This window comes from Giraffa tippelskirchi, chromosome 3 (assembly GCF_054371585.1).
Source record: "Giraffa tippelskirchi isolate mGirTip1 chromosome 3, T2T-mGirTip1v1.2.pri, whole genome shotgun sequence".
NCBI lineage: Eukaryota > Metazoa > Chordata > Mammalia > Artiodactyla > Giraffidae > Giraffa > Giraffa tippelskirchi.
This window is the reverse complement of record NC_137277.1, coordinates 92,416,342-92,442,470: the sequence shown is the minus strand read 5'-3', so window position 1 is coordinate 92,442,470 and position 26,129 is coordinate 92,416,342. Positions and strand designations below refer to the sequence as shown.

At 39.1% G+C, this 26,129-nt stretch overlaps 1 protein-coding gene across 19 annotated transcripts in view; it reads right to left on the bottom strand.

The window, feature by feature from the left end:
* TTC21B (tetratricopeptide repeat domain 21B) overlaps positions 1-26,129 on the bottom strand; it is a 218,128-nt gene that overhangs the window by 114,347 nt on the left and 77,652 nt on the right. For all 19 annotated transcript variants that reach the window (XM_081581236.1, XM_081581230.1, XM_081581229.1 and 16 more), the window contains 4 exons: positions 25,796-25,957; positions 23,537-23,732; positions 6,926-7,150; positions 3,086-3,206 (listed from right to left, as the gene is read on the bottom strand). In XM_081581236.1, coding sequence (XP_081437362.1) covers positions 3,086-3,206; positions 6,926-7,150; positions 23,537-23,732; positions 25,796-25,957 — 704 coding nt within the window. The remainder of the gene's footprint in view (positions 1-3,085; positions 3,207-6,925; positions 7,151-23,536; positions 23,733-25,795; positions 25,958-26,129) is intronic.

Below are 26,129 nucleotides of genomic sequence, written 5' to 3'. Positions count from 1 at the left end.
TTCATTGAGTCGGTGATGCCATCCAACCATCTCATCCTCTGTCGTCCCCTTCTCCTCCCGCCCCCAATCCTACCCAGCATTAGAGTCTTTTCCAATGAGTCAACCCTTTGCATGAAGTGGCCAAAGTATTGGAGCTTCAGCTTCAACATCAAACCTTCCAATGAACACCCAGGATTGATCTCTTTTAGGATGGATTGATTGGATCTCCTTGCAGTCCAAGGGACTCTCAAGAGTCTTCTCCAACACCACAGTTCAAAAGCATCAACTCTGCGGCGCTCAGCTTTCTTCACCGTCCAACCCTCACATCCATACATGACCACTGAAAAAACCATAGCCTTGACTAGACGGACTTTTGTTGGCAAAGTAATGTCTCTGCTTTTAAATATGCTATCTAGGTTGGCCATAACCTTCCTTCCATGGAGTAAGCGTCTTTTAATTTCATGGCTGCAGTCACCATCAGCAGTGATTCTGGAGCCCAAAAAAGTAAAGTCTGACACTGTTTCCCCATCTATTTCCCATGGAGTGATGGGACCAGATGCCATGATCTTAGTTTTCTGAACGTTGAGCTTTAAGCCAACTTTTTCACTCTCCTCCTTCACCTTCATCAAGAGGCTCTTTAGTTCTTCTTCACTTTCTGCCATAAGGGTGGTGTCATCCGCATATCTGAGGTTATTGATATTTCTCCCGGCAATCTTGATTCCAGCTTGTGTTTCTTCCAGCCCAGCGTTTCTCATGATGTACTCTGCATAGAAGTTAAATAAGCAGGGTGACAATATACAGCCTTGATGTACTCCTTTTCCTATTTGGAACCAGTCTGTTGTTCCATGTCCAGTTCTAACTGTTGCTTCCTGACCTGCATACAGGTTTCTCAAGAGACAGGTCAGATGGTCTGGTATTCCCATCTCTTTCAGAATTTTCCACAGTTTATTGTGATCCACACAGTCAAAGGCTTTGGCATAGTCAATAAAGCAGAAATAGATGTTTTTCTGGAACTCTCTTGCTTTTTCGATGATCCAGCGGATATTGGCAATTTGATCTCTGGTTCCTCTGCCTTTTCTAAAACCAGCTTGAACATCTGGAAGTTCACGGTTCACGTATTGCTGAAGCCTGGCTTGGAGAATTTTAAGCATTACTTTGCTAGCATGTGAGATGAGTGCAATTGTGCCGTAGTTTGAGCAATCTTTGGCATTGCCTTTCTTTGGGATTGGAACGAAAACTGACCTTTTCCAGTCCGGTGGCCACTGCTGAGTTTTCCAAATTTGCTGGCATATCGAGTGCAACACTTTCACAGCATCACTTTTGAGGATTTGAAATAGCTCAACTGGAATTCCATCACCTCCACTAGCTTTGTTCGTAGTGATGCTTTCTAAGGCCCACTTGACTTCACATTCCAGGATGTCTGGCTCTAGGTGAGTGATCACACCATCGTGATTATCTGGGTCGGGAAGATCTTTTTTGTACAGTTCTTCTGTGTATTCTTGCCACCTCTTCTTAATATCTTCTGCTTCTGTTAGGTCCATACCATTTCTGTCCTTTATCGAGCCCATCTTTGCATGAAATGTTCCTTTGGTATCTCTAATTTTCTTGAAGAGGTCTCTAGTCTTTCCCAATCTGTTGTTTTCCTCTATTTGTTTGCACTGATCGCTGAGGAAGGCTTTCTTATCTCTCCTTGCTATTCTTTGGAACTCTGCATTCAGATGAGAATATCTTTCCTTTTCTCCTTTGCTCTTCTCTTCTCTTCCCAGCTATCTGTAAGGCCTCCTCAGACAGCCATTTTGCTTTTTTGCATTTCTTTTCCATGGGGATTTTCTTGATCCCTGTCTCCTGTACAATGTCATGAACCTCTGTCCATAGTTCATCAGGCACTCTGTCTATCAAATATAATAGCCTTTTCCAAACTCTTGCCTGGAAAATCCCATGGACGGAGGAGCCTGGTAGGCTACAGTCCATGGGGTCGCTAAGAGTCGGACACGACTGAGCGACTTCACTTTCACTTTTCCCTTTCATGCACTGGAGAAAGAAATGGCTACCCACTCCAGTATTCTTGCCTGGAGAATCCTAGGGACGGTGGAGCCTGGTGAGCTGCCGTCTATGGGGTCGCACAGAGTCGGACACGACTGAAGCGACTTAGCATAGCATAGCATAGCATTCCAAACTTATTTGGCCATGAAATCTAATCTCTTCATGGTCAACTCTCTTTTTTAAGGAAGTAACTATCAGTATCTCACCCAGTATTCCAACGCAAGTTTGGGAAATACTATTTGAGAGTTTGCAGGAGACAGCAAGGAGGGCGAAAGACTTGAAAGCAAGTCTTGGGAAGAATGAAGAAGCGCCTGAGAAGGGTCTGGAGAGAAACTGAGGAGAGTCATGACGGAGTTTGCAGTTCGAGGGCCATTATGTATAAGCAGGGAAGAACTCTGTGGGTTGCTCCAGAGAACAGACAGGGCAGTGTCAATGAAGCTGATTTCAGCTCAACACAAAGAAAGAGAAGCCTGGGGGCAAGCTCCCTCACAATGTGGGTGTCAGTGGTCACTAAGTATATTCCAGGTGCGGCCCATCTGTTAGGGACGTTGGCGACTAGCCTTCCTCAAACCAAAAGTCTACCACTGGGACGGGATGATGTTTCCAGATGCTCCGGGGAAAGAAAAAGTTCCATAGTCAACTTATCATGGGAAACGTTCTCTATGTGATACCCACCACAATGCACATTAGGGCTTAGAGTCTTTGAGAAGTTCTGCAGTAAAGCAACCAGCAGAATTTGATTTAATGCAATGTTTTTCTCACTTCTTTCACAATGAACACTTTCTCCCACAGTATTACATTTTTCAATTAGAGGGTGAAGGGAGAAAAAGGGGCAGAATTAGATTAGATGTCCTCTAAGGCAACTGAGGTCGAGTTCGAATCTCAGCAAACTATACCTAATAAATTAGTAGCTAATAATCTATTATGAATGTAAAATTTATTTCTCAGGAATGACAAAGGATGTTGGCTGTTAATGTATATTTTGTCCTTAACAAGAAAAGTTCATTTAAATGAAGGTTTACACATAAACCCCACATTTCCTGTGTTCAAATTTTAAACTCACCTACTGCTGGATTTGTCTGGTTGCCATGTTTCCATGCCATCTCATAGTTTAAGGCAGCGTCCATATATGCTTGCTCTTTTTCCATGATGTAGCCCATATATTCATAAGCTTTGCAGCATGACTGAAAATAAATACAAGATGTATCAATAGATTAAGCTTGATATCACTACGATTTTATGCAGTGCTTATGACTATAGAGGTCAATCATATTAACTTATTTAAATGGCCCATAAAACAGTGGTTTTCAATCTTGGCTACACAATCACATCATCAATGGGACTTAAAAAGATTCTGATACCAAGCCCCTATCCCAAACCTACAGTATCAGGATTTCTGGGTAAGAGGGAAGGACATGTTTTATACATATACTTAACACTTTTTATTACAAATAATTTCAACAGATATAGAAATAACAGTATAATGGACCCCATGAATACATTTCTTTAACAATTAACACCTAATACTGTCTCACTTCTACCCTATATTTGTCCCTCTGTATTGTCAGATAAAAAATCCTCAGATACTGTATCATTGCATCCATAAATATTTTAGTATGTCTCCTTAAAATAAGGACTTTCTTTTATCATAACCACAAATTATCATACCTAAAATATAACAGATCCTTGACATTACCAAATATATAGTCACTATTCAAATTTCAAATAGCCTTAACATTTTTTGTTTGCTTGTCAGGATGAGGATCTAAATAAGGCCCACACACTGTGATTGGTTTGAAATGTCCCTAAGCTTCCTTTTGATCTAGAGGTTTCCTCTCTGTCTCTCTCTTTCCTTGCAATTAAATGTAGGAAAACTATGAATGTTTATCCTAGAGTTTCTCACAGCTCAGATTTAGTTGAGTGCATCCTTGTGGTGGTTATATAATACATTCCTGTCATTGATATTTCCTGGAAATTGTATTAGATCTAGAGGTTTGGATCTGATTTTGATTTGGGGGAAAGAGATGAAGCTACTTACTTCATAGATCACTGCTCTGCCAAGCCACAATGCTCCTCAGGAAAAAGCAAAAATGCACAATGCTGTATACATGTTTTTAGGTATCTTATAGTTGCTATTTTTTCCCCAGAATGTTAATTTTTTAAAATTTGAAAAACAGAAAAGTAGGTATATTAAAACTCATATGTTGTTTGTTATTTTTATGTTATGTTTTTTTGTCTATTTACTGTAATTTTACTTTCCTTTAATTCAAGAAGATCACTAATATTATCATGAAAACTATTAACCATTAAAAAATATAAACATGGGATCAGGGTACATTTACCCTTTTGCTTAAGGCTTCAATATAGCTCAGCACAGCACTGTAAGATCCTGTTTCACATTTTGATACTTTTTTTTTTAATTTTTAAAAAATATTGCATTAAATATCATTCATCTTGATCACTGTGATGTACTGAATGTTTATGTCCCCCTAAATTTATATGCTGAAATCCTAACATTCAATGTGATGGTATTAGGAAGTGAGGCTTTGGGGAGGGTCATTTGGGTGGAGCCCTCCTGAATGGAATTAGTGCCCATATAAAAGGGAGCCCAGGGAGAGCACAGCTCTCCTACTCTCTTTTTTCTGCCCTGTGAGGACACAATGAGAACTCAGTAGTCTGCAACAGGGAAGTGGGCCATCACCAGAACCCAATCATGCTGGCACCCTGATCGTAGACTCCAGCATCTATTAACAAATCTGTGAGAATAAACTTCTGTTGTTCATAAGCCACCCAGTCTCTGATACTTTGTTACAGCAGGATCACTTAAGATAATTACATTGTGTCCCTTTAAAGTTTGAACCCAGGGGGAGTGTTCCACTTCTCTCACCCCCAGTCTGACTCTGTCCGATAGTGTGTTCTTCATTCAGGAGGCACATAATGTCTTGTGATGTTATACCCGTTCATCAATTCATAATGGTTGGAAAATAGTGACATTCTATCATTCTTTCCTCATTTCTTCATTAGCTGGACAACATCTATAATGAGAAACATCTCCTTTTCCATCATTTCATTCCCAGCAGTATTATTCACACAGAAAAGGCAGGAGAGAGACTTCTTTCCCTTTACTTGCCAGCGTTAGAAATAACAGTTTATTAGCATATTTCAGTGGTGACCAATTAGGTTTTTTTTTCTTTTCTTTTTTATATCTTTGTAAACTCATGGATTTAAACATATTTGGTCTGTTATTCAATGCAGTCACTATTGATGCCTGAAGTGTCTCAACTTTGGCTAGTGGGAGTGTCCTCAAGTTGGCTCTTTTTAAGTCCCTGATAAGACTCCAATTATCTCTGATAGCTTCCTTGCCATCTGGTATGACAGGATGGTCTAGTGGCATCTTGTACATTTCCTGCCCCAGATCTGGATGTTCTCCATTTTTAAATTATATAATTCAAAGTTTCTAAGCTCTAGTTCTTGAATCTCATGCTTCCCATATGGACATGCCTAAGTAACCATCATGTTCAACCCCTAAACCAGCCATCGTGTTCAACCATGCAATGTACTGCTGTCTGAGTTCTGGCAAATTGAAATTCTATCTGTATCGAAACCTTAATTCCCATGAAATCTTGCTTACAGAGGTCAGTTATTTGGCAATTTAGATTTTTTAAAGTCTGTTAATAAGTATTGTGTTTTGTTAAGGCCAATGTAACTTAAATCACATGTATAAACCATAGGTTGATAAATGTCTTAATACTTTCGGTTTTTCAAGTCCCTAAAAAAATAACTTACTAGTACTAGGCGATCATGACTTCTCTTTAAAAAACAAATGATCCACTTTGAATTCTAATTGGCTCAAAGAGAATAAAACATAGATTTACTGTGATTAAGATTTTGAAGTAACTGATAAGAATCCATAAAGATAAATACCCTTAAGTTTCTAAGTTGAGCACAATTATTTCTCAGTAAATAGGAACATTCTTAACTTAAAAAAGGTCATAAAAAGACATCCTTTTGGGGGCAATTAAACACCAAAATGCACTGTTAGTAAAGAGCCTTAAATTCTAAGGACTTCAAGATTTTCAATTTTATATCTAATGATAAGGACATTTTATTAAATCAAATTAAATGCTGAAAAGACTTCCCCCCATAAAATATATTATGCAGAGTGTATTCTAATAATGTGAAAACAACATGCAGCTGCAGTAAATTCATCAGGAGTATTTAATAGGAGGGACAGACGTCTGCAATTAATGTTCTTCTGCAATTTTCATTAGTTCTGGGATGAGATGGATAATCACAGGCAAATGCTTGACATTCCAAAACACTTTTGGTAAGTAGGGCAAACCACAGCTGAAACTTGAAACTGCATACATCTTTATTTTATTTTCAAGGGCAAATAGCTTTTTTATTATTAATGTTTATATCCTGATTGTGGTAGAAATAAACATTTAATTTTCCAAAAACACAGAGAAATCCCTAGAAATGGACCAATACTCTCTAAAGCCTATTATAGAATGTTTATACAACCAAGGCTAACAATCATTCTTTACTCTTCAGTCTCCTACCCCGTGGGCTTCCCTGGTAGCTCAGCTGGTAAAAAATTCGCCTGCAATGCAGGAGACTCTGCTTCGATTCCTGGGTTAGGAAGATCCCCCGGAGAAGGAACAGGCTACCCTACCCACTCCAGTATTCTTGGGCTTCCCTGGTGGCTCAGATGGTAAAGAGTCTGCCTGCAATGCAGGAGACCTGGGTTTGATCCCTGGGTTGGGAAGATCCCTTGGAGGAGGGCATGGTAACCCACTCCAGTATTCTTGCCTGGAGGTCCCCATGGACAGAGGAGCCTGGCAGGCTATAGTTCACAGGGTCGCAAAGAGTTGAACACAACTAAGCACAGCACAGCACCTACCCTGTTATGCCGCAGGCACCGTTTTATCAGTTCCTCGGCCATGTCGTATTTTGCTGACTGAATATAAATATCAGCAAGCAGCAGCCAACTCCTCTCAAAGTCCTCAGCATCAATAGGATTCCAGTTCATTTTTGCAATCCGCTTCAGCTGATTGCGGGCCCGGGGAGTTTGTTTCAAGATCATATGAGCTGTTGCCATTCCCAAAAGTGCTGGAACATGATCCTTCTGTAAGAAAACAGACGTTTAGACCACCAGATACACAAACATAAAATGTCTCATGTTTCAAAGAGAAACACATGGAAAGTAGCAAGTGCCACATAATATACGGACTGGCCTGTGGATTCTATCTCTGGTTTCACTTAAATACTGTGATATGGTCATTATTTACCACATCAACTAACCTCAAGCTACCAGGAAGAACCATCTGGTCAAGGGAATTCAGTAAGAAGGCAAGTGCCATAACCACACAATTCCAGGCAATAAGGACAACTTGATCTTTAATGGGATTGACTGTTTTGGTTTTGTACAGAAACAGAAAAAATTCTATCTCAATGTAGTCCTAGTTGTACATTTATCATTCTGGTTCCTTAGTTATTTCACCTGTAAATCAGATAACCAACAGGATGATATACCTGCAAATGATATTCCTTATCTAGACTGAATTCTATTGCTCCTTTCCCTACCCCTTTTCATTTGATTCAAAAGCCTTTTCTCCCAATAAAGTGTGACCAGTGAAATGTTATTAAGGCATGCAATGAATTAATCACTTGGAAATTATATGAAATAAACTCATGCCTTAAAATATGCCTTTAGATTTGGACTCTGCAGATCCTTAATAGTGACTATAAGAGAGACGTTATCTTTTTTAAGACAGAGTTCAATGTTAGAAAATGTCACTCTGTGAAATCGACAAGCTAATAAAAACTGGCATAAAATGGAGAGGGGCTTCCCTAGTGGCTCGGTTGGTAAAGAATCTGTCTGCAATGCAGGATACCCAGCATCGATCCCTGGGTTGGGAAGATAACCTGAAGAAGGAAATGGCAACCCACTCCAGTACTCTTGCCTGGAGAATTCCAGCACTAGCCATCTATTCAGAAAATTAACATACCAAAGCAATAATGAGTATGTATCTGATAAAGCTAAAGTGCTTCTTAAATTTCAGCAGCGGGATTATGATGATTTTTTTTTTATATGTGTGTGCACAAATTTACCAGTTCTTTTTTTTCCCTGTAACTTTTTAAAAAATTTCATTATTATTATTTTTTAATACCAGAAACATTTTGTATTGGGTATAGCTGACTAACAATGTTGTGATAGTTTTAGGTGAACAGTGAAGGGACTTAGCCATACATATACATGTATCCATAGCTCAGCTGCTAAAGAATCTGCCTGTAATGCAGGAGACACCAGTTTAATTCCTGGGTCAGGAAGATCTCCTGGAGAAGGGATAGGCTACCCACTCCAGTATTCTTGGGCTTCCCTGGTGGCTCTGATGGTAAAGAATCTGCCTCCAATGTGGAAGACCTGGGTTTGATCCCTGGGTTTGGAAGATCTCCTGGAGGAAGGTATGGCGACCTACTCCAATATTCTGGCCTGGAAAATCCCCATGGACAGAGGAGACTGGCAGCTACAGTCCATAGGGTTGCAAGAGTCGGACACGGTTGAGTGACTAAGTACATTCTCCCCCAAACCCCTTTCCCATCCAGGCTGGCACATAACATTAAGCAGAGTTCCATGTGCTATACAGTAGGTTTTTGTTGGTTATCCATTTTAAATATAGCAGAGTGTACATGACGTTCCCAAAGTCCTTAACTATCACTTCCCCCTCCTGCAACCATGAGTTCATTTCTAATCTATGAGTCTCTTTCTGTTTGGTAAGTAAGTTCATTTATATCATTACTTTTTAGATTCCAGATATAATGGATATCATATGATATTTCTTCTTTTCTGTCTGATTTATTTTACTCAGTACAACACTCTCTAGGTTCATCCATGTTGTTGCAAGTGGCCTTATTTCATTCTTTTTAATGGCTGAGTAATATTACATTGTCTATATACATGTACCACATCCTCTTTATCCATTCTTCTGTCGACAGATACCTATGTTGTTTCCATGTCCTGGCTATTCTGAACAGTGCTGCAAAGAACACTGGGGTGCATGTATCTTTTTGGGCCATGTTTTTCTCTGGATATGTGCTTAGGGATAGGACTGCAGGGCCAAATAGCAGCTCTGTTTTTAAAGGAACCTTCATACTGTTCTCCATAGTGGGTGTACCAATTTACATTCCGACCAACAGTGCAGGAGGGTTCCCTTCTCTCCACACGCTCTCCAGCATTTGTGAATTTTTTGATGACAGCCAGTCTGACCAGTGTGAGGTGATATATCATTGTAGTTTTGATTTGCATTTCTCTAATAACTAACAATGTTGAACATCTTTTCATGTGCCTATTGGCCATCTGTGTATCCTCTTTAGAGAAATGTCTATTCAAGTCTTTGGCTCATTTTTTGAGTGGGTTGTTTATTTTGATGCTATTAACTGTCATAAGCTGTTTATAAATTTTGGAAACTAATCCCTTATCAGTCGCATCATTTGCAAATATTTTCTCCCAATCTGTGGGCTGCCTTTTCATTTTCTTTATTGTTTCCTTTGTTATGAAAAGCTTTCGAGTTTAAGTAGGTTCCACTTATTTTTGCTTTTACTTCCATTATTCTGGGGGAAGGACTGAAAAAGATATTGCTGTGATTTATGTCAGAGAGTATTCTGCCTATGTTTTCCTCTAAGAGATTTAAAATGTCCATCCAACATTTAGGTCTTTAATCCATTTTGACTTATTTTTGTGTATGGAGTTAAAGAATAATTTCATTTTTTTTTACATGTGGCTGTCCAGTTTTCCTAGCACCATTTGTTGAAGAGACTGTCTTTCCAACATGGTGTAGTTTTGCCTCCTTTGTTACAGATTAATTAACTACAGGTGCATAGGCTTATTTCTGGTTTTTTGGTATGCTGTTCCATACTGTTTTGATGAGTGTAGCTTTGTATTATAGCCTGAAGTCAGGATGTCTGATTTCTCCAGCTCCGTTTTTCTTTCTGAAGATTGCTTTGAATATTTGGGGTCTTTTGTGTCTCCATACAAATTTTGAGACTTTTTTGTTCTATTTCTGTGAAAAATACCATTGGTAATTTGATAGGGATTGCATTAACTCTTTGATTCCCTTGGGTAGCATAGTCATTTTGACAATACTGAGTCTTCCAATCCACAAACATGGTATATCTTTCCATCTGTTTATGTCTTTTTTGATTTCTTTCATCAGCATCGTCTAGTTTTTAGAGTACAGGTCTTTTATCTCCTTAGGTAGGCTTATTTCTAGATTATTTCTAGATATTTTATTCTTTTTGATATAATGGTAAATGGAACTGCTTCTTGAATTTCTCTTTCTGCTCTTTCATTGTTAGTGTATAGAAATGCAACAGATTTCTGTGTATTAATTTTGTAACCTGCAACTTTACCAAATTCATGATGAGTTCTAGTTGTTTTCTAGTAGCATCTTTAGGATCTTCTATGTATAGTATCATGTCATCTGCAAACAGTGACAGTTTAACTTCTTTTCCAATCTGGATTACCTTTACTTCTTTTTCTTCTCTGACTGCTGTGGTTAGAACTTCCAAAACTATGTTGAATAAAAATGGTGAGAGTGATGCAGCTCAATACCAGAAAAATGAACCAACCCAATCAAAAAGTGGGCCAAAGAACTAAACAGACATTTCTCCAAGACATACAGATGGCTAATAAACACATGGAAAGATGCTCAACATTACTCATTATTAGAGAAATGTAAATCAAAACCACAATGAGACATCATCTCATGCCAGTCAGAATGACTGCCATCAAAAAGTCTACAAACAATAAATAATGGAGAGGGTATGGAGAAAAGGGAACCCTCTTACACTGTTGGTGGAAATGCAAGCTGATATGGGCTTCTCTGATAGCTCAGTTGGTAAAGAATCTGCCTGCAATGCAGGAGACCCCGGTTCAATTCCTGGATCAGGAAGATCCACTGGAGAAGGGATAGGCTACCCACTCCAGCATTCTTGGGCTTCCCTTGTGGCTCAGCTGGTAAAGAATCTGCCTGCAATGTGGGAGACCTGGGTTTGATCCCTGGGTTGGGAAGATCCCCTGAAGAATGGAAAGGTTACCCCTCCAGTATTCTGGCCTGGAGAATTCCATGGACTGTACAGTCCATGGGGTCACAGAGTTGGATATGATTAAGTGACTTTCACTTTCACTTCACTTTTCATAGCCACTATGGAGAACAGTGTGGAGATTCCTCAAAAAAAAAACAACTGGAAATAGAACTGCCATATGACCCAGCAATCCCACTGCTGGGCATACACACTGAGGAAACCAGAACTGAAAGAGACACATGTACCCCAATGTTCACTGCAGCACTGTTTACAATAGCTAGGACATGGAAGCAACCTAGATGTCCATCGGCAGACGAATGGATAAGGAAGTTGTGGTACATATACACAATGGAGTATTATTCAGCTATAAAAAAGAATTCATTCGAGTCAGTTCCAATTATGAAACTGGACCCATTATATAGAGTGAAGTAAGTCAGAAAGAGAAACACCAATACAGTATATTAACACATATATATGGAATTTAGAAAGACGGTAATGATGATTCTATATGTAAGACAGCAAAAGAGAGATGTAAAGAACAGACTTTTGGACTATGTGGGAGAAGGCGAGGGTGGGATGATTTGAGAGAACAGCACTAAGATATGTATATTACCATATGTAAAATAGATGACCAGTGCAAGTTAGATGCATGAAGCAGAGTACTCAAAGTCAGTGCTCTGTGACAGCCCAGAGGGATGGAGTGGGGAGGGAGGTGGGAGGGGGGTTCAGAATGGGGGGAACACATGTGCACCCATAGCTGATTCATGTTGATGTATGGCAAAAAACATCACAATATTGTAATTATCCTCCAATTAAAATAAATTATTTAAAGAGTGGTGAAAGGGGACATCCTTGTCTTGTCCTGATCTTAGAAGGAATGCTTTTCAGCTTTTCATCACTGAGTATGATACTAGCTGTAGGTTTGTCATATATGGCCTTCTTAATGTTGAGGTATGTACCCTCTATGCCCACTTTATGGAGAGTATTTTTTATCATAAATGGGTGCTGAACTTTGTCAAAAGCCTTTTCTGAATCTATTGAGATGATCATATGGTTTTCATTCTTCAATTTGATAATACAGTGTACCACACTGATTGATTTGCAGATGTTGAAAAATCCTTGCATCCCTGGGATGAATCCTACTTATCATGGTGCATGATCTTTTAATGTGTTGTTGGATATGGACTGCTAGTATTTTGTTGAGAATTTCTACATCTATGTTCATCAGTGATACTGGCCTGTAATTTTCTTGTATTGTGGTATCTTTGGTTTTGCTAACAGGGCGATGGTGACTTCATAAAATGAGTTGGGAAGTTTTCCTTCCTCTGAGATTTTTTGGAACAGTTCAGAAGGATAGGCGTTAACTCTCCTCTAAATTCACCTTTGAAGCTGTCAGGTCCTGGATTTTGTTTGTTGGGAGGTTTTTAATCATAGTGTCAATTTCAGGGCTGGTGATTGGTCTGTTCACATTTTCTATTTCTTCCTGGTTCAGTCTAGGGAGACTGTACCTTTCTAAGAATTTGTCCATTTCTTCCAGGTTGTCCATTTTGTTGGCATACAGTTGTTCATAGTAGTCTCTTATGATTCTTGGTATTTCTGTGTAACTTGTAACTTCTTTTTCATTTCTAATTTTACTGATTTGAGTCCTGTTCCTGTTTTTCTTGATGAGTCTGGCTAAAGGTTTATCAATCTTGTTTATCTTTCCAAAGAACCAGCTTTTAGTTTCATTGAATTTTGCAATTGTTTTCTTTGTTTCTCTATTTCATTTATTTCTGCTCTCATCTTTATGATTTCCTTCCTTTTACTAACTTTAGGTTTTGTTTGTTCTTCTTTCTCTAGTCATTTTAGGCATAAGGTTAGGTTGTTTATTTGAGATTTTTCTTGTTTGAGGTAAGATTGTGTTGCTATAAACTTCCCTCTTACAACTGCTTTTGCTGCATCCCATAAGTTTTGGACCACAGTCCTTTCATTTTCACTTGTCTCTAGGTTTTTTTTTTTCTTCGATTTCTTCAGTGATCCAGTGGTTGTTTAGTAGCATATTGTTTATCCAACCACCTGTTTGTGTTTCTTAGAGTTTTTTTTTTCTTGTAATTTATTTCTAATCTCATAGCATTGTGATCAGAAAAGATGCTTGATATGATTTCGATTTTCTTAAATTTACCAAGGCTCGCATTATGGCCCAACATGAGCTCAATCCTGGAGAATGTTCCGCACGCACTTGAGAAAAATGTGTAGTCTGCTGCTTTTGGATAGAATGCTCTATACATATTAATTAAGTCCAACTTGTGAAAAGTATCATTTTAAGGCCTGTGTTTCCTTATTGATATTCTGTTTGGATGATCTATTGATGAAAGTGGGGTATTAAAGTCCCCTACTATTATTGTGTTACTGTCGATTTCTCCCTGTATGTGTTAGTATTTGCCTTACATATTGAGGTGCTCCTATGTTGGGTGTCAATTGAGAAATTGGCTGATAACCTTATGGGTTTTTCCTTGGATGTTATTTGTCATTTTCCCCTTGTTGCTTTTAATAATTTATCTTTGTGTTTAATTTTTGTCAGTTTGATTATCATGTGCCTTGGTGTGTTTGTTCCTTCTTGGGTTTATTCTGTCTTGGACTCTGTGTGCATCCCAGTCTGTGCTTCCTGGACTATTTCCTTTCTCATGTTGGGAAATTTTTCAGGTATTATCTCTTCAAATATTTTCTCAGGTCCTTTCTCTCTCTCTTCTCCTCCTGGGGCCCCTATAATGAGAATATTGGTGCATTTAATATTGCCCCAGAGGTCCATTAGGCTGTCTTCATTTATTTTCATTCTTTTTTCTATATTCTGCTTTGCAGCCTTGATTTCCCACGTTCTGTCTTCCAGGTCACTTATCCATACTTCTGCCTCAGTTACTCTGCTATTGATTCCTTCTAGTGCATTGTTTATCTCTGTTTGTTCTTCAGTTCTTCTAGGTCCTTGGTAAACATTATTTGTATCTTCCCAATCTTTGCCTCCATTTTTCCAAGATTCTGAATCATCTTCACTATCAGTACTCTGAATTCTTTTTCTGGGAGGTTGCCTATTTCTACTTCATTTAGTTATTTTCCTGGGGATTCTTTGGTATTAATGTTCTCCAGTTTGTGAGTTGCCTACCCAGTGGGTATAAGATTTGATTTTATCTAAATCAACAGTAGCCCTTCCTACCATTTCTTTGTGGCTTCTCTTTTGTCCTTGGATTTGGGGTCTCTTTTTATGGTGGGTTCCAGTATCTTCCTGTCAATAGTTGTTCAACAGATAGTTGCAATTCTGGTGCTCTGGCAGAAGAAGATAAACCCATGCTCTTCTATTCTGCTGTCTTGAACCAATCAACTCATTGCTGATTCCCATTAACGTCTAATACTTAACACAGAGCATGTCACCTCTCCATGCACCTGCAGGCAAGGTGTTGCCAGTTCTTCTGTGATGATTTAATATACAGAAAGGTTTCCATTTAAAATATAATAAAAGATGAGAAAGTGTAATTTAAAAATTATAATATGACTATAATAAAGGTGCACTGTAAGACAGAAAGTTTCAGTAACTAATAAGTAACAAAAGGAGAGTAGAGTGGTAAAATGGTCAATGTCCAAACTGATCATGGTTGGGAGTCAGAAATAACCCTGGAGTAGATAAGGGCAATTCATAAGAGCTTGAGGAACACAGCTGGTAAGAACATAAAATTTCCCTGGGGTTAATTTTATCGTTGTTGTTTAGTCACTAAGACTGCAGCATGCCAGGCTTCCCTGTCCTTCACCATCTCCCAGAGTCTGTCTAAACTCATGTCCATTGAGTCAGTGATGCCATCCAATCATCTCATCCTCTGTTGTCCAATTCTCCTCCTGCCCAAGAACTTTCCCAGCATCAGGATCTTTTCCAATGAGTCAGTTCTTCACATCAGGTGGCCAAAGTATTGGAGTTTCAGCTTCAGCATCAGTCCTTTCAATGAATATTCAGGGTTGATTTCTTTTAGGATTGACTGGTTTGATCTCTGTGCTCATTAACGAACTCTCGAGTCTTCACAAGTACCACAGTTTGAAAGCATCAATTCTCTGGTGCTCAGCCTTCTTTATGGTCTAATTCTCACATCTGTACATGACCACTGGAAAAACCATAGCTTTGACTATAGAGACCTTTGTCAGCAAAGTGATGTCTCTGCTTTTTAATACACTGTTTAGGTTTGTCATAGCTTTTTTTCCAGAGCAGCGTCTTAATTTCATGATTGCAGTCACGGTTCACAGTGATTTTGGAGCCCAAGAAAATAAACTCTGTCACTGTTTCCATTGTTTCCCCTTCTATTTGCCATAAAGGGATGGGACCAGATGCCATGATGTTAGTTTCTTGCATGTTGAGTCTTAAGCCAGGTGTTTTTTTAAGCCACTGTCCTCTTTCACCTTCATCAAGAGGCTCTTTAGTTCCTCTTCACTTTCTGCCATGAGGGTGGTGTCATCTGCCTATCTGAGATTGTTTCTCCTGGCAATCTTGATTCCAGTTTGTGCTTCATCCAGCCCAGTATTTCATATGATGTACTCTGCATATAAGTTAAATAAACAGGGTGACAATATACACCTTGGTGCACTCCTTTCCCAATTTTGAACCAGTCCATTGTTCCATGTCTGGTTCCATGTGCTGCTTTTATCTTGCATACAGGATTCTCAGGAGGCAGGTAAAGTAGTCTGGTATTCCTGTCTCTTTAAGAATTTTCCACAGTCTGTTGTGATCCACACAGTCAAAGGCTTTAGCATAGTCAATGAAGCAGAAGTAGATGTTTTTCTGGAATTCTCTTTCTTTTTCTATGATCCAATGGATGTTGGCAATTTGATCTCTGGTTCCTCTGTCTTTTCTAAATCCAGCTTGTATACATGGAAGTTCTTAATTCATGTACTGTTGAAGCCTAGCTTGAAGGTTTTTGAGCATTACCTTGCTAGCATGTGAAATGAGAACAACTTTGGTAGTTTGAATATTCTTTGGGATTGCTGAGTTTTCCAAGTTTCTGGTATATTGAGTGAAGCACTTTAACAGCATTGTCTTTCAGGATTTTACATACCTCAGCTGGATTTCCTTCACCTTCACTAACTTTGTTCACAGTAATGCTTCCTAAGGCCCACTTAGCTTCACACTCTAGGGTGTCTGGCTCTAGGTTAGTAGCCACACCATCATGGTTATCTTAATGACCTTAATTTGGTCATTAAGACCTTTTTCTGTTCAGTTCTTCTGTGTATTCCTGCCAGCTCTTCTTAATCTCTTCTGCTTCTGTTAGGTCCTTATTGTTTCTGTTCTTTATTGTGCTCATCTTTGCATGAAATGTTTCCTTGGTATCACTCATCTTTTCGAAGAGCTCTCTAGTCTTTTCCCATTCTATTGTTTTCCTCTATTTCTTTGCATTGTTCACTTAAGAACACTCTTTTATCTCTCCTTGCTATTCTTTGGAACTTTGCATTCAGATGGATATATCTTTTCCTGTCTCCTTTGCCTTTTGCTCCTCTTCTTTTCTCAGCTATTTGTAAGGCCTCCTCACACAACCATTTTGCCTTGTTGCATTTCTTTTTCTTGGGGATGGCTTTGGTTACCACCTCCTGTACAATTTATGAACCTCCATACTCCTTCAGACACTCTGTTAAAGTTCCAATGTGTAATTTGTTCTAATTAAGGAGTGACAGAAAGGGTTTTATTTGAATGCCAAATATAACCAATTCGGTAAGGATTTTGAAGACATGTGGGATATTATTAATTAAGGAACTGTACCCTTATCCCAGGTGGGCTAGAGAGGAAAGAATAATAAATAGTGACTTAATATATATTTGTCAGTCAAATCCTAGGACAGCTCACAAAGAGAAAGGTCCTGAAAAAATGCCCAGATTTATTCACATACTAAAATTATCCCACACTATAAATTTAAAGTAAGCTCCCTGATTTAAAATTTACATACCTTGAGTTTAATTAGAATTAATCAATTCCTCACAGCTTGATCACTCCTGAGTGAATTGAAGAATGGTTTTTAATACTGTACACCTACATTCCAACCCCTGCACTGGACCCATGATACCTCTTCTGGTGTAGACATCCTAAGATGTTCTCTCTTAGGATGTCTGTACCACCTTCTCTCTCTCTGTCACTCTAAAGTGCAACAACTTTGTAGCACAAGAGGCGCTATCAATTCAGTTCAGTTCAGTAGCTCAGTCGCGTCTGACTCTTTGCGACCCAATGAACCACAGCATGCCAGGCCTCCCTATCCATCACCAACTCCCTGAGTCCACCCAAACCCATGTCCATCGAGTTGATGATGCCATCCAGCCATCTCATCCTCTGTCGTCCCCTTCTCCTCCTGCCCTCAATCTTTCCCAGCATCAGGGTCATTTCCAATGAGTCAGCTCTTCACATCAGGTGGCCAAAGTATTGGGGTTTCAGCTTCAACATCAGTCCTTCCAATGAACACCCAGGACTGATCTCCTTTAGGATGGACTGGTTGGATCTCCTTGCAGTCCAAGGGACTCTCAAGTCTTCTCCAACACCACAGTTCAAAACCATCAATTCTTCGGCATTCAGGTTTCTTTATAATCCAACTCTCACATCCATACATGACTACTGGAAAAACCATAGCCTTGACTAGACCGACCTTTGTTGGCAAAGTAATGTCTTTTCTTTTTAACATGCTATTTAGGTTGGTCATAACTTTCCTTCCAAGGAGTAAGCGTCTTTTAATTTCATGGCTGCAGTCACCATCTGCAGTGATTTTGGAGCCCAGAAAAATAAAGTCAGCCACTGTTTCTCCATTTATCTGCCATGAAGTGATGGGACCGGATGGCATGATCTTAGTTTTCTGAATGTTGAGCTTTAAGCCAACTTTTTCACTCTCCACTTTCATCAAGAGGCTCTTGAGTTCTTCCTCACTTTCTGCCATAAGGGTGGTGTCATCTGCATATCTGAGGTTATTGATATTTCTCCCAGAAATCTTGATTCCAGCTTGTGCTTATTCCAGCCCAGCGTGTCTCATAATGTACTCTGCATATAAGTTAAATAAGCAGGGTGACAATATACAGCCTTGACGTACTCCTTTTCCTATTTGGAACTAGTCTGTTGTTCCATGTCCAGTTCTAAGTGTTGCTTCCTGGCCTGCATACAGGTTTCTCAAGAGACAGGTCAGATGGTCTGGTATTCCCATCTCTTTCAGAATTTTCCACAGTTTTTTGTGATCCACACAGTCAGAGGCTTTGGCATAGTCAATAAAGCAGTAGTAGATGTTTTCCTGGAACTCTCTTGCTTTTTCAATGATCCATCGGATGTTGGCAATTTGATCTCTGGTTCCTCTGCCTTTTCTAAAACCAGCTTGAACATCTGGAAGTTCATGGTTCATGTATTGCTGAAGCCTGGCTTGGAGAATTTTACACATTACTTTACTAGCATTTGAGATGAGTGCAATTGTGTGGTAGTTTGAGCATTCTTTGGCATTGCCTTTCTTTGGGATTGGAATGAAAACTGACCTTTTCCAGTCCTGTGGCCACTGCTGAGTTTTCCATATTTGCTGGCATATTGAGTGCAGCACTTTCACAGTGTCATCTTTCAGGATTTGAAATAGCTCAATTGGAATTCCATCACCTCCAGTAGCTTTGTTCGTAGTGATGCTTTATAAGGCCCACTTGACTTCACATTCCAGGATGTCTGGCTCTAGGTGAGTGGACACACCATCGTGATTGGGTCATGAAGAACTTTTTTGTATAATTCTTCTATGTATTCTTGCCACCTCTTCTTAATAGCTTCTGCTTCTGTTAGGTCCCTACCATTTCTGTCCTTTATTGAGCCCATCTTTGCATGAAATGTTCCCTTGGTATCTCTAATTTGCTTGAAAAGATCTGTAGTCTTTCCCATTCTGTTGTTTTCCTGTATTTCTTTGCATTGATTGCTGAGGAAGTCTTTCTTGTCTCTCCTTGCTATTCTTTGGGACTCTACATTCAAATGAGTATATCTTTCCTTTTCTCCTTTGCTGTTCACTTCCCATCTTTTCACATCTATTTGTAAGGCCTCCTCAGATAGCCATTTTCATTTTTGCATTTCTTTTTCTTGGGGATGGTCTTGATTCTTGTCTCCTGTACAATGTCACGAACCTCCATCCATAGTTCATCAGGTATTCTATCAGATCTAGTCCTTTAAATCTATTTCTCACTTCTACTGTATAGTCATAAGGGATTTGATTTAGGTCATACCTGAATGGTCTAGTGGTGAGGTACCTTTATAGTTCAAGATGAGGGAAAGAAAGGAAGTGGACCATGTCAGCTTGGGTTTAATGCATCTTCCACTGTTTCCTCCCATGTCTTCCCGTCACATCCCTGTTTTTCAATCAATCTGAATGCCCCATAGGGCTGTGGATTTACCCTATGCTTCACGGCCTCCCTGCCTTTGTTCACATTTTCCCCTTAACTTAGAATATACTTCCTCCATCTCTGCCTGTGGAAATGCAGTTTATCCTGGTTCTTCTCATATCATAACTTCCTCCACAGAAAAGGTCTCTCAGCTCTCCTTATACTGTCCCCTACAGCACTTTTATTTGCAACTTTAGAACAGAATGTAACAGATTTTGCTTTACATTACAGTTAGTATGCTTGTCTCTTCTTCGATAGGTTATGAGAAACTTGAAGACAGGAACTATATGTGGCTTCTCTTTGTGATTCTATGCTTAGCACCCACGGGTTACTCAATGAATATTCATTATTTTAATACATACAGCCTATGAGTTAAAAGGGAAAAATGCAAGATAAAATTCACTTATGAAACTTCAATTCATACATCAGTCTTTGGACAGTGTGGTCAGCAAGCAGATCTGAGGACAGAATATTACTAACCACACACATTAGAATGACAAAACATAAGGCAGTCTCACCAAAACAAAAAAAAACTGGCACAGTCTTTCTAGGAAACAGCTGTGATGTCACTTAGTGCTTTTAGGGTTCTCTCTTAAGCCTCACAGTTCAAAACCACCTTACATGATAGAACGTTACTTCACAACATTAAGTAGCTATGACACCTTACTTGAAATGGTGCTTCATCATGTTCTTACAGATTGTCTTAGACTTATAGGACAGTCCTATTTCTGGATCAGCTGCTGTCATCCATCTGCTCCCGCACAGTCAATTCTACTGAGCACAGCCCCTGAGAACACGATTTCAGTGCCAGCAGAAGCTCGGCTTGCGGATGGAACTGTGTAGCTGCTGCCTTGCTGTTGTGTCCCCAGGAGGGCTGACAGCGGTGACCTAGTGCCCCCAGGGATACCTGCACCCAAGCACCAACAGGAGATGTAGGTTTTCCAAAGCCCCCCAGGGTCCTGTGAGGCAGGGGAAGTGGTCAGCATAGGGTTTTGGGTTATTGTTGTCACTGTGATCTTTGAACCAGAAAAAAATACAGCAAAATTCTGTGTATCCTCTGAGAGGCCCCAAATTATTAGTCTTTCATGGTGGAAGAACATACCAAGTATATACTTAGAACTAGCTAATACCAACTGTTGATGGAGCTATTGTTTCGTCACTAAGTCGTGTATGACTCTTTGTGATCCCATGGACTATAGCCCACCAGGCTCCTCTGTCCATGAGATTTCCCAGGCAAGAATACGGGGGTGGGTTGCCATTTCCTTCTCTAGGGGATCTTCCTGAACCAGCGATTGAACCCACGTCTTCTGCATTGGCAGGTGGATTATTTACCAGTGAGACACCAGGGAAGCCCATTGATGGAGTGGGTACCTAGGGTTCTTTCCTTAATAACAAGCAATTGGAGAGGAAAGCACGGTATGAGGGAAGGGAAAATAGATGGCCCAGAGGGTAACAAGGGTGGTGGTTTTGAATGGGGTGAAAAGAGAAAGTCTTTGATGTAATGATAAAAATTCATTATTGTTAAATATTGTTATTATTGCTGCATGGGGTGATTACAGCCTTGCTAAAGAACAATATCATTATTTGCATGACTGAATTACAAGCTGTCAGTACTGATCTCACTTAGCCCTTAGAGCTGGAAAAACAGCAGGTTCACATATGTGAAAAGGTGATATCAAGGCACTCAGGTATTTATTTTCACTTAGTAGGTTAACCTAGGCTATACCTATAACATAGACGATAAAACTATTCCCTTGAGAATGAATGTTTGCCCTCCTTCAGAATTTCCCTTCTCTATCACTCATCATTCTAATAGAGATAAATATAACACCACATTTGAATACTGAGTTCCAAAGAATAGCAAGGAGACAAGAAAGCCTTTCTTCAGTGATCAATGCAAAGAAATAGAGGAAAACAATAGAAAGAGAAAGACTAGAGATCTCGTTAAGAAAATTAGAGATACTAAGGGAACTTTTCATGCAAAGATGGGCACAATAAAGGACAGAAAAGGTATGGACCTAACAGAAGCAGAAGGTATTAAGAACAGGTGGCAAGAATACACAGAAGAACTAAACAAAAAAGATCTTCACGACCCAGATAGTCATGATGGTGTGATCACTCACCTACAGCCAGACATCCTGGAATGTGAAGTCAAGTGAGCCTTAGAAAGCATCACTACAAAGCGAGTGGAGGTGATGGAATTCCAGTTGAGCTATTTCAAATCCTAAAAGATGATGCTGCAAAAGTGCTACACTCAATATGCCAGCAAATTTGGAAAACTCAGCAGTGGCCACAGGACTGGAAAAGGTCAGTTTTCATTCCAATCCCAAAGAAAGGCAATGCCAAAGAATGCTCAAACTACCGCACAATTGTACTCATCTCACACGCTAGCAAACTAATGCTCAAAATTCTCCAAGCCAGGCTTCAACAGTACGTGAACCGTGAACTTCCATATGTTCAAGCTGGATTTAGAAAAGGCAGAGGAACCAGAGATCAAATTGCCAACATCTGCTAGATCATCAAAAAAGCAAGAGTTCCAGAAAAACATCTATTTCTGCTTTATTGACTATGCCAAAGCCTTTGACTGTGTGGATCACAACAAACTGTGGAAAATTCTTAAAGAGATGGGAATACCAGACCACCTTACTTGCCTCCTGAGAAATCTGTATGTAGGTCAAGAAGCAACAGTTGGAACTGGACATGGAACAACAGACTGGTTCCAAATTGGGAAAGGAATACATCAAGGCTGTATATTGTCACCCTGCTTATTTTACTTATATGCAGAGTATATCATGAGAAATGCTGGACTGGATGAAGCACAAGCTGGAATCAAGATTGCTGGGAGAAATATCAATAACCTCAGATATGAAGATGACACCACCCTTATGGCAGAAAGTGAAGAAGAACTAAAGAGCCTCTTGATGAAAGTGAAAATGTTGGTTTAAAACTCAACATTCAGAAAACTAAGATCATGGCATCTGGTCCCACCACTTGATGGCAGATAGATGGGGAAACAGTGGAAACAGTGGCTGACTTTATTTTTTGGGGGCTCCAAAATCACTGCAGATGGTGATTGCAGACATGAAATTAAAAGATGCTTGCTTCTTAGAAAAAAAGTTATGACCAACCTAGACAGCATATTAAAAAGCAGAGACATTACTTTGCCAACAAAGGTCCGTCTGGTCAAAGTTATGGCTTTTCCAGTAGTCACGTATGGATGTGAGAGTTGGACTATAAAGAAAGCTGAGCACCAAAGAATTGATGCTTTTGAGCTGTGGTTTTGGAGAAGACTCTTTAGAGTCCCTTGGACTGCAAGAAGATCCAACCAGTCCATTCTAAAGGAGATCAGTCCTGAATATTCATTGGAAGGACTGATGTTGAAGCTGAACTTCCAATACTTTGGCCACCTAATGGGAAGAACTGATGTGAAGAACTGACTCATTTGAAAAGATCTGGATGCTAGGAAAGACTAAGGTGGGAGGAGAAGGGGAAGACAGAGGATGAGATGGTTGGATGGCATCAGTGACTCAATGCACATGAGTTTGAGTAAATTCTGGGAATTGGTGATGGACAGGGAGGCCTGGTGTGCTGCAGTCCATGGGGTTGCAAAGAGTTGGACACGAATGAGCGACTGAACTGAGAACAACACATCAGCATGTAACAATGCCTCCTCTGAAAACAATGGTGCCTGATGGAAAATCATATCAAATTATATACCTAATTTTTAATAATTGTAAATAATGAAGTCAATCTTCAGAAAATAAACAACTAATAAAAACACGTATATCTATACCACCAAGGAAACGTACTGGTGGAGAACATGGTAAAGAATCTGCCTGCAATGTGGGAGACCTGGGTTTGATACCTGGGTTGGGAAGATTCCCTCTAGGAGGGCATGGCAACCCACTCCAGTATTCTTGACTGGAGAATCCCCACGGACAGAGGAGCCTGGTGGGCTACAGTCATGGGATTGCAAAGTGTTGGACACGACTATGCGACTAAACACAGCAAGGAAGGTAACGCGTGAAGTTGAAAAAGAAAATGTACTAACCTCAGATGCTGCTATTTCGGTGAAGGTATTCAATGCCTGCTCCACATTAGATTTCTGTTTGGTGGCCATTAGGCAATAGTTTTCCATTATGCGAAGCTGTACATGACCCTGAACAGTCTGAGGTTTTAGTTCTTTAAGGAGCTTTTCTGCTGTTCTCACTGCTAACTGCACAGACTCTTGCTTCTCAGTTGAATTACTGTATACAATTAAAAATAAATGTTAATATCTATTACTGATGAAACAAAATTCATTGAGATTAGAATGAACTTGATGGTACACTGGTTTCTACTTTTCTCACCAATTTAAAACTAATCCTATTGAAGAATGTCACTCATTCTTTTCTAATATAAATTAAAGCACAGTTTTAAAAACAAAACTAACATAGCTTCAATCAAACATTACTAGACATTTATTCACTTTAAACTGAAAACAAAAACTGGATACTATGCACCTGTGGTAAATGTATTCATTTCACTAATACAAAACTGAATCCAGGACAAGTAGAATCATTCAATTATCAAATAGCATATTTACTCAGAAAATAAAAAAAAGACTATAAAATATTGTAAATCAACTGTACTTCAATTTAAAAAAATTAATTTTTAAAAAGGAGCAGAAGTAACTATGTTAAAGTTCTTACTATGTGCCAAGCACTGTATTACTTCATTCAATCAATGTTGAATCCATTTTATATGTGAGAAAACCAAGGCTCCAACAGAGAAAGTATTAATAATTTGCCAAAGGTCACATATCTATATTAAACCTGGGATTTGAATCTAAGTTTGCCAGACATATAAAGTGTACTTAATTTTCCTCACCCTGTTGCCTATTAGACTTTTAAGAAAAGAAATTCTGTATTTGTCAAAAGGTTGTAAATTTTAAGTGCAATAATAGTTTGTGCAATAGCAGTTTTCTTATATACTGACCCACACCTGACTATAATGTATCAGTAAATCAATTAACAAAGGAAATTCAATTCTCAAAGCCTAATAATCACTGATCTTGTCAGGCTTTTACCTTCTCTAAAACATTTTACACTGTTGGTAACCTCCCAAGCTCCTCTCCTTTGTTTTTTGTAAGATTATAGTTTTCCTTTTCTTTCCACCAAAGTGATTGTCCTTTCCTTATCTCTCTTCCTCCCCAATCTCCTTGAGTGTTAGTTAGCACACCCCAATTTTAGTTCTTAGACTTACATTACTGCATTCTACTTGAAAACAGGTCATTCATGAGGTCCCTACTACCCACTCAGCACCGGTCCCCCAAGTTTGTATCTCCAGCTGTGACTTCCCTTTTGAGTTCTATATTCTGAGTTTGGTGTGTTCAACCCATGGCTGAAGATTCCCATGTGGACAGCCTTTAGTTGCATAACAACAGTAGGATATTTTAACCTTTCTAAAACAAACAAAAAATCAAAATGCCTCTCCCTTACTGTAAATCCTTCAATAGGACTCTATAAGCCAAGCCTTCAAAGCTGTCACTGACACATCTCAGCAACTGGGTCCTATTTTCTCCCGCTCCTCTATGCAGCTTCCCCTGACAGCTATGATTTCTATGAATTCCTCCTTAACATCAATTTAACCCATTTCTTTTTTGTTGGGAGATTGAATGGTTTCAGATACTGTCTTGCCTACCAGCTCAACTGCATGTTCCTGGAGGCAGAAACTGTCTCTTCTATTCCCTTTACATCCTTATACCCTCCCCTCCCTGCCTTCCCCGATTCTGAAGAAAGGACAAGCAACAAATGCATACTGACAGAAATATAACCACTGACCAGTGGTGCACCGCAGTGGCTAGTGAGGCCAGGTAGGACTCAATGTAAACCTTGCCTCCACCATATTCTAACTCCATCACGTTAGACAGGTTAACTTTGAGCTTTTTCACAATGTTGTAATAGGGAATAAATATTGATAAGACAGTGCGTTAATAAAGTATAGAGCACAGGGTTTGGCAGATAGCTATTATTTGTTAGGAAGTTCCTGTTATGTGGACAATTTTTTCCAAAGTAATCAAACTCTACAATTCATCCCATTTTTTACAGAGTAATTGGGGGGCTGTCTTTAATAACATCTATTCTGACTTAGGAAACCATCTATAAGCATTTCATACTTGTTTCAGAGAAGAGTTATTCCAGCTGATTTGTTCACTAAACTTTCATTAGTGCTATCCAGGAATTTAGTTCTCCTTTATAAAATACCCTTGCTTATTTGCCCCTAACAAGTGTTGATTTTTTTAAAGTGTGTCTTGTCAACTACTACTCACCCCAGATCCGCATCCAGATTTTCAAACACTTCACCTCCAACAGTTTCATTATCTGGATTCAAACAGATTTCTATCATATTATAAAGGGCATTTTGGCCCCAGTCACTGTCTTTCCGAGCTTTATTAAAATGTCGAAGGGCATCATTTGGTTCTCCAGTATACCTTGTTAGATGTTAAAAAAAAAAAAAAAAAAAATTACTTATTTCAATCACTACAAACTTTAAATCATTTATAATTTATTTAGTAAAAAAAAAACTATCACTTTAAAAAGTAGAAAATTTTTAATTCAATGAGAAAAAAACATTCTGTAGAGTTTATTTGCCAATAAATTTAC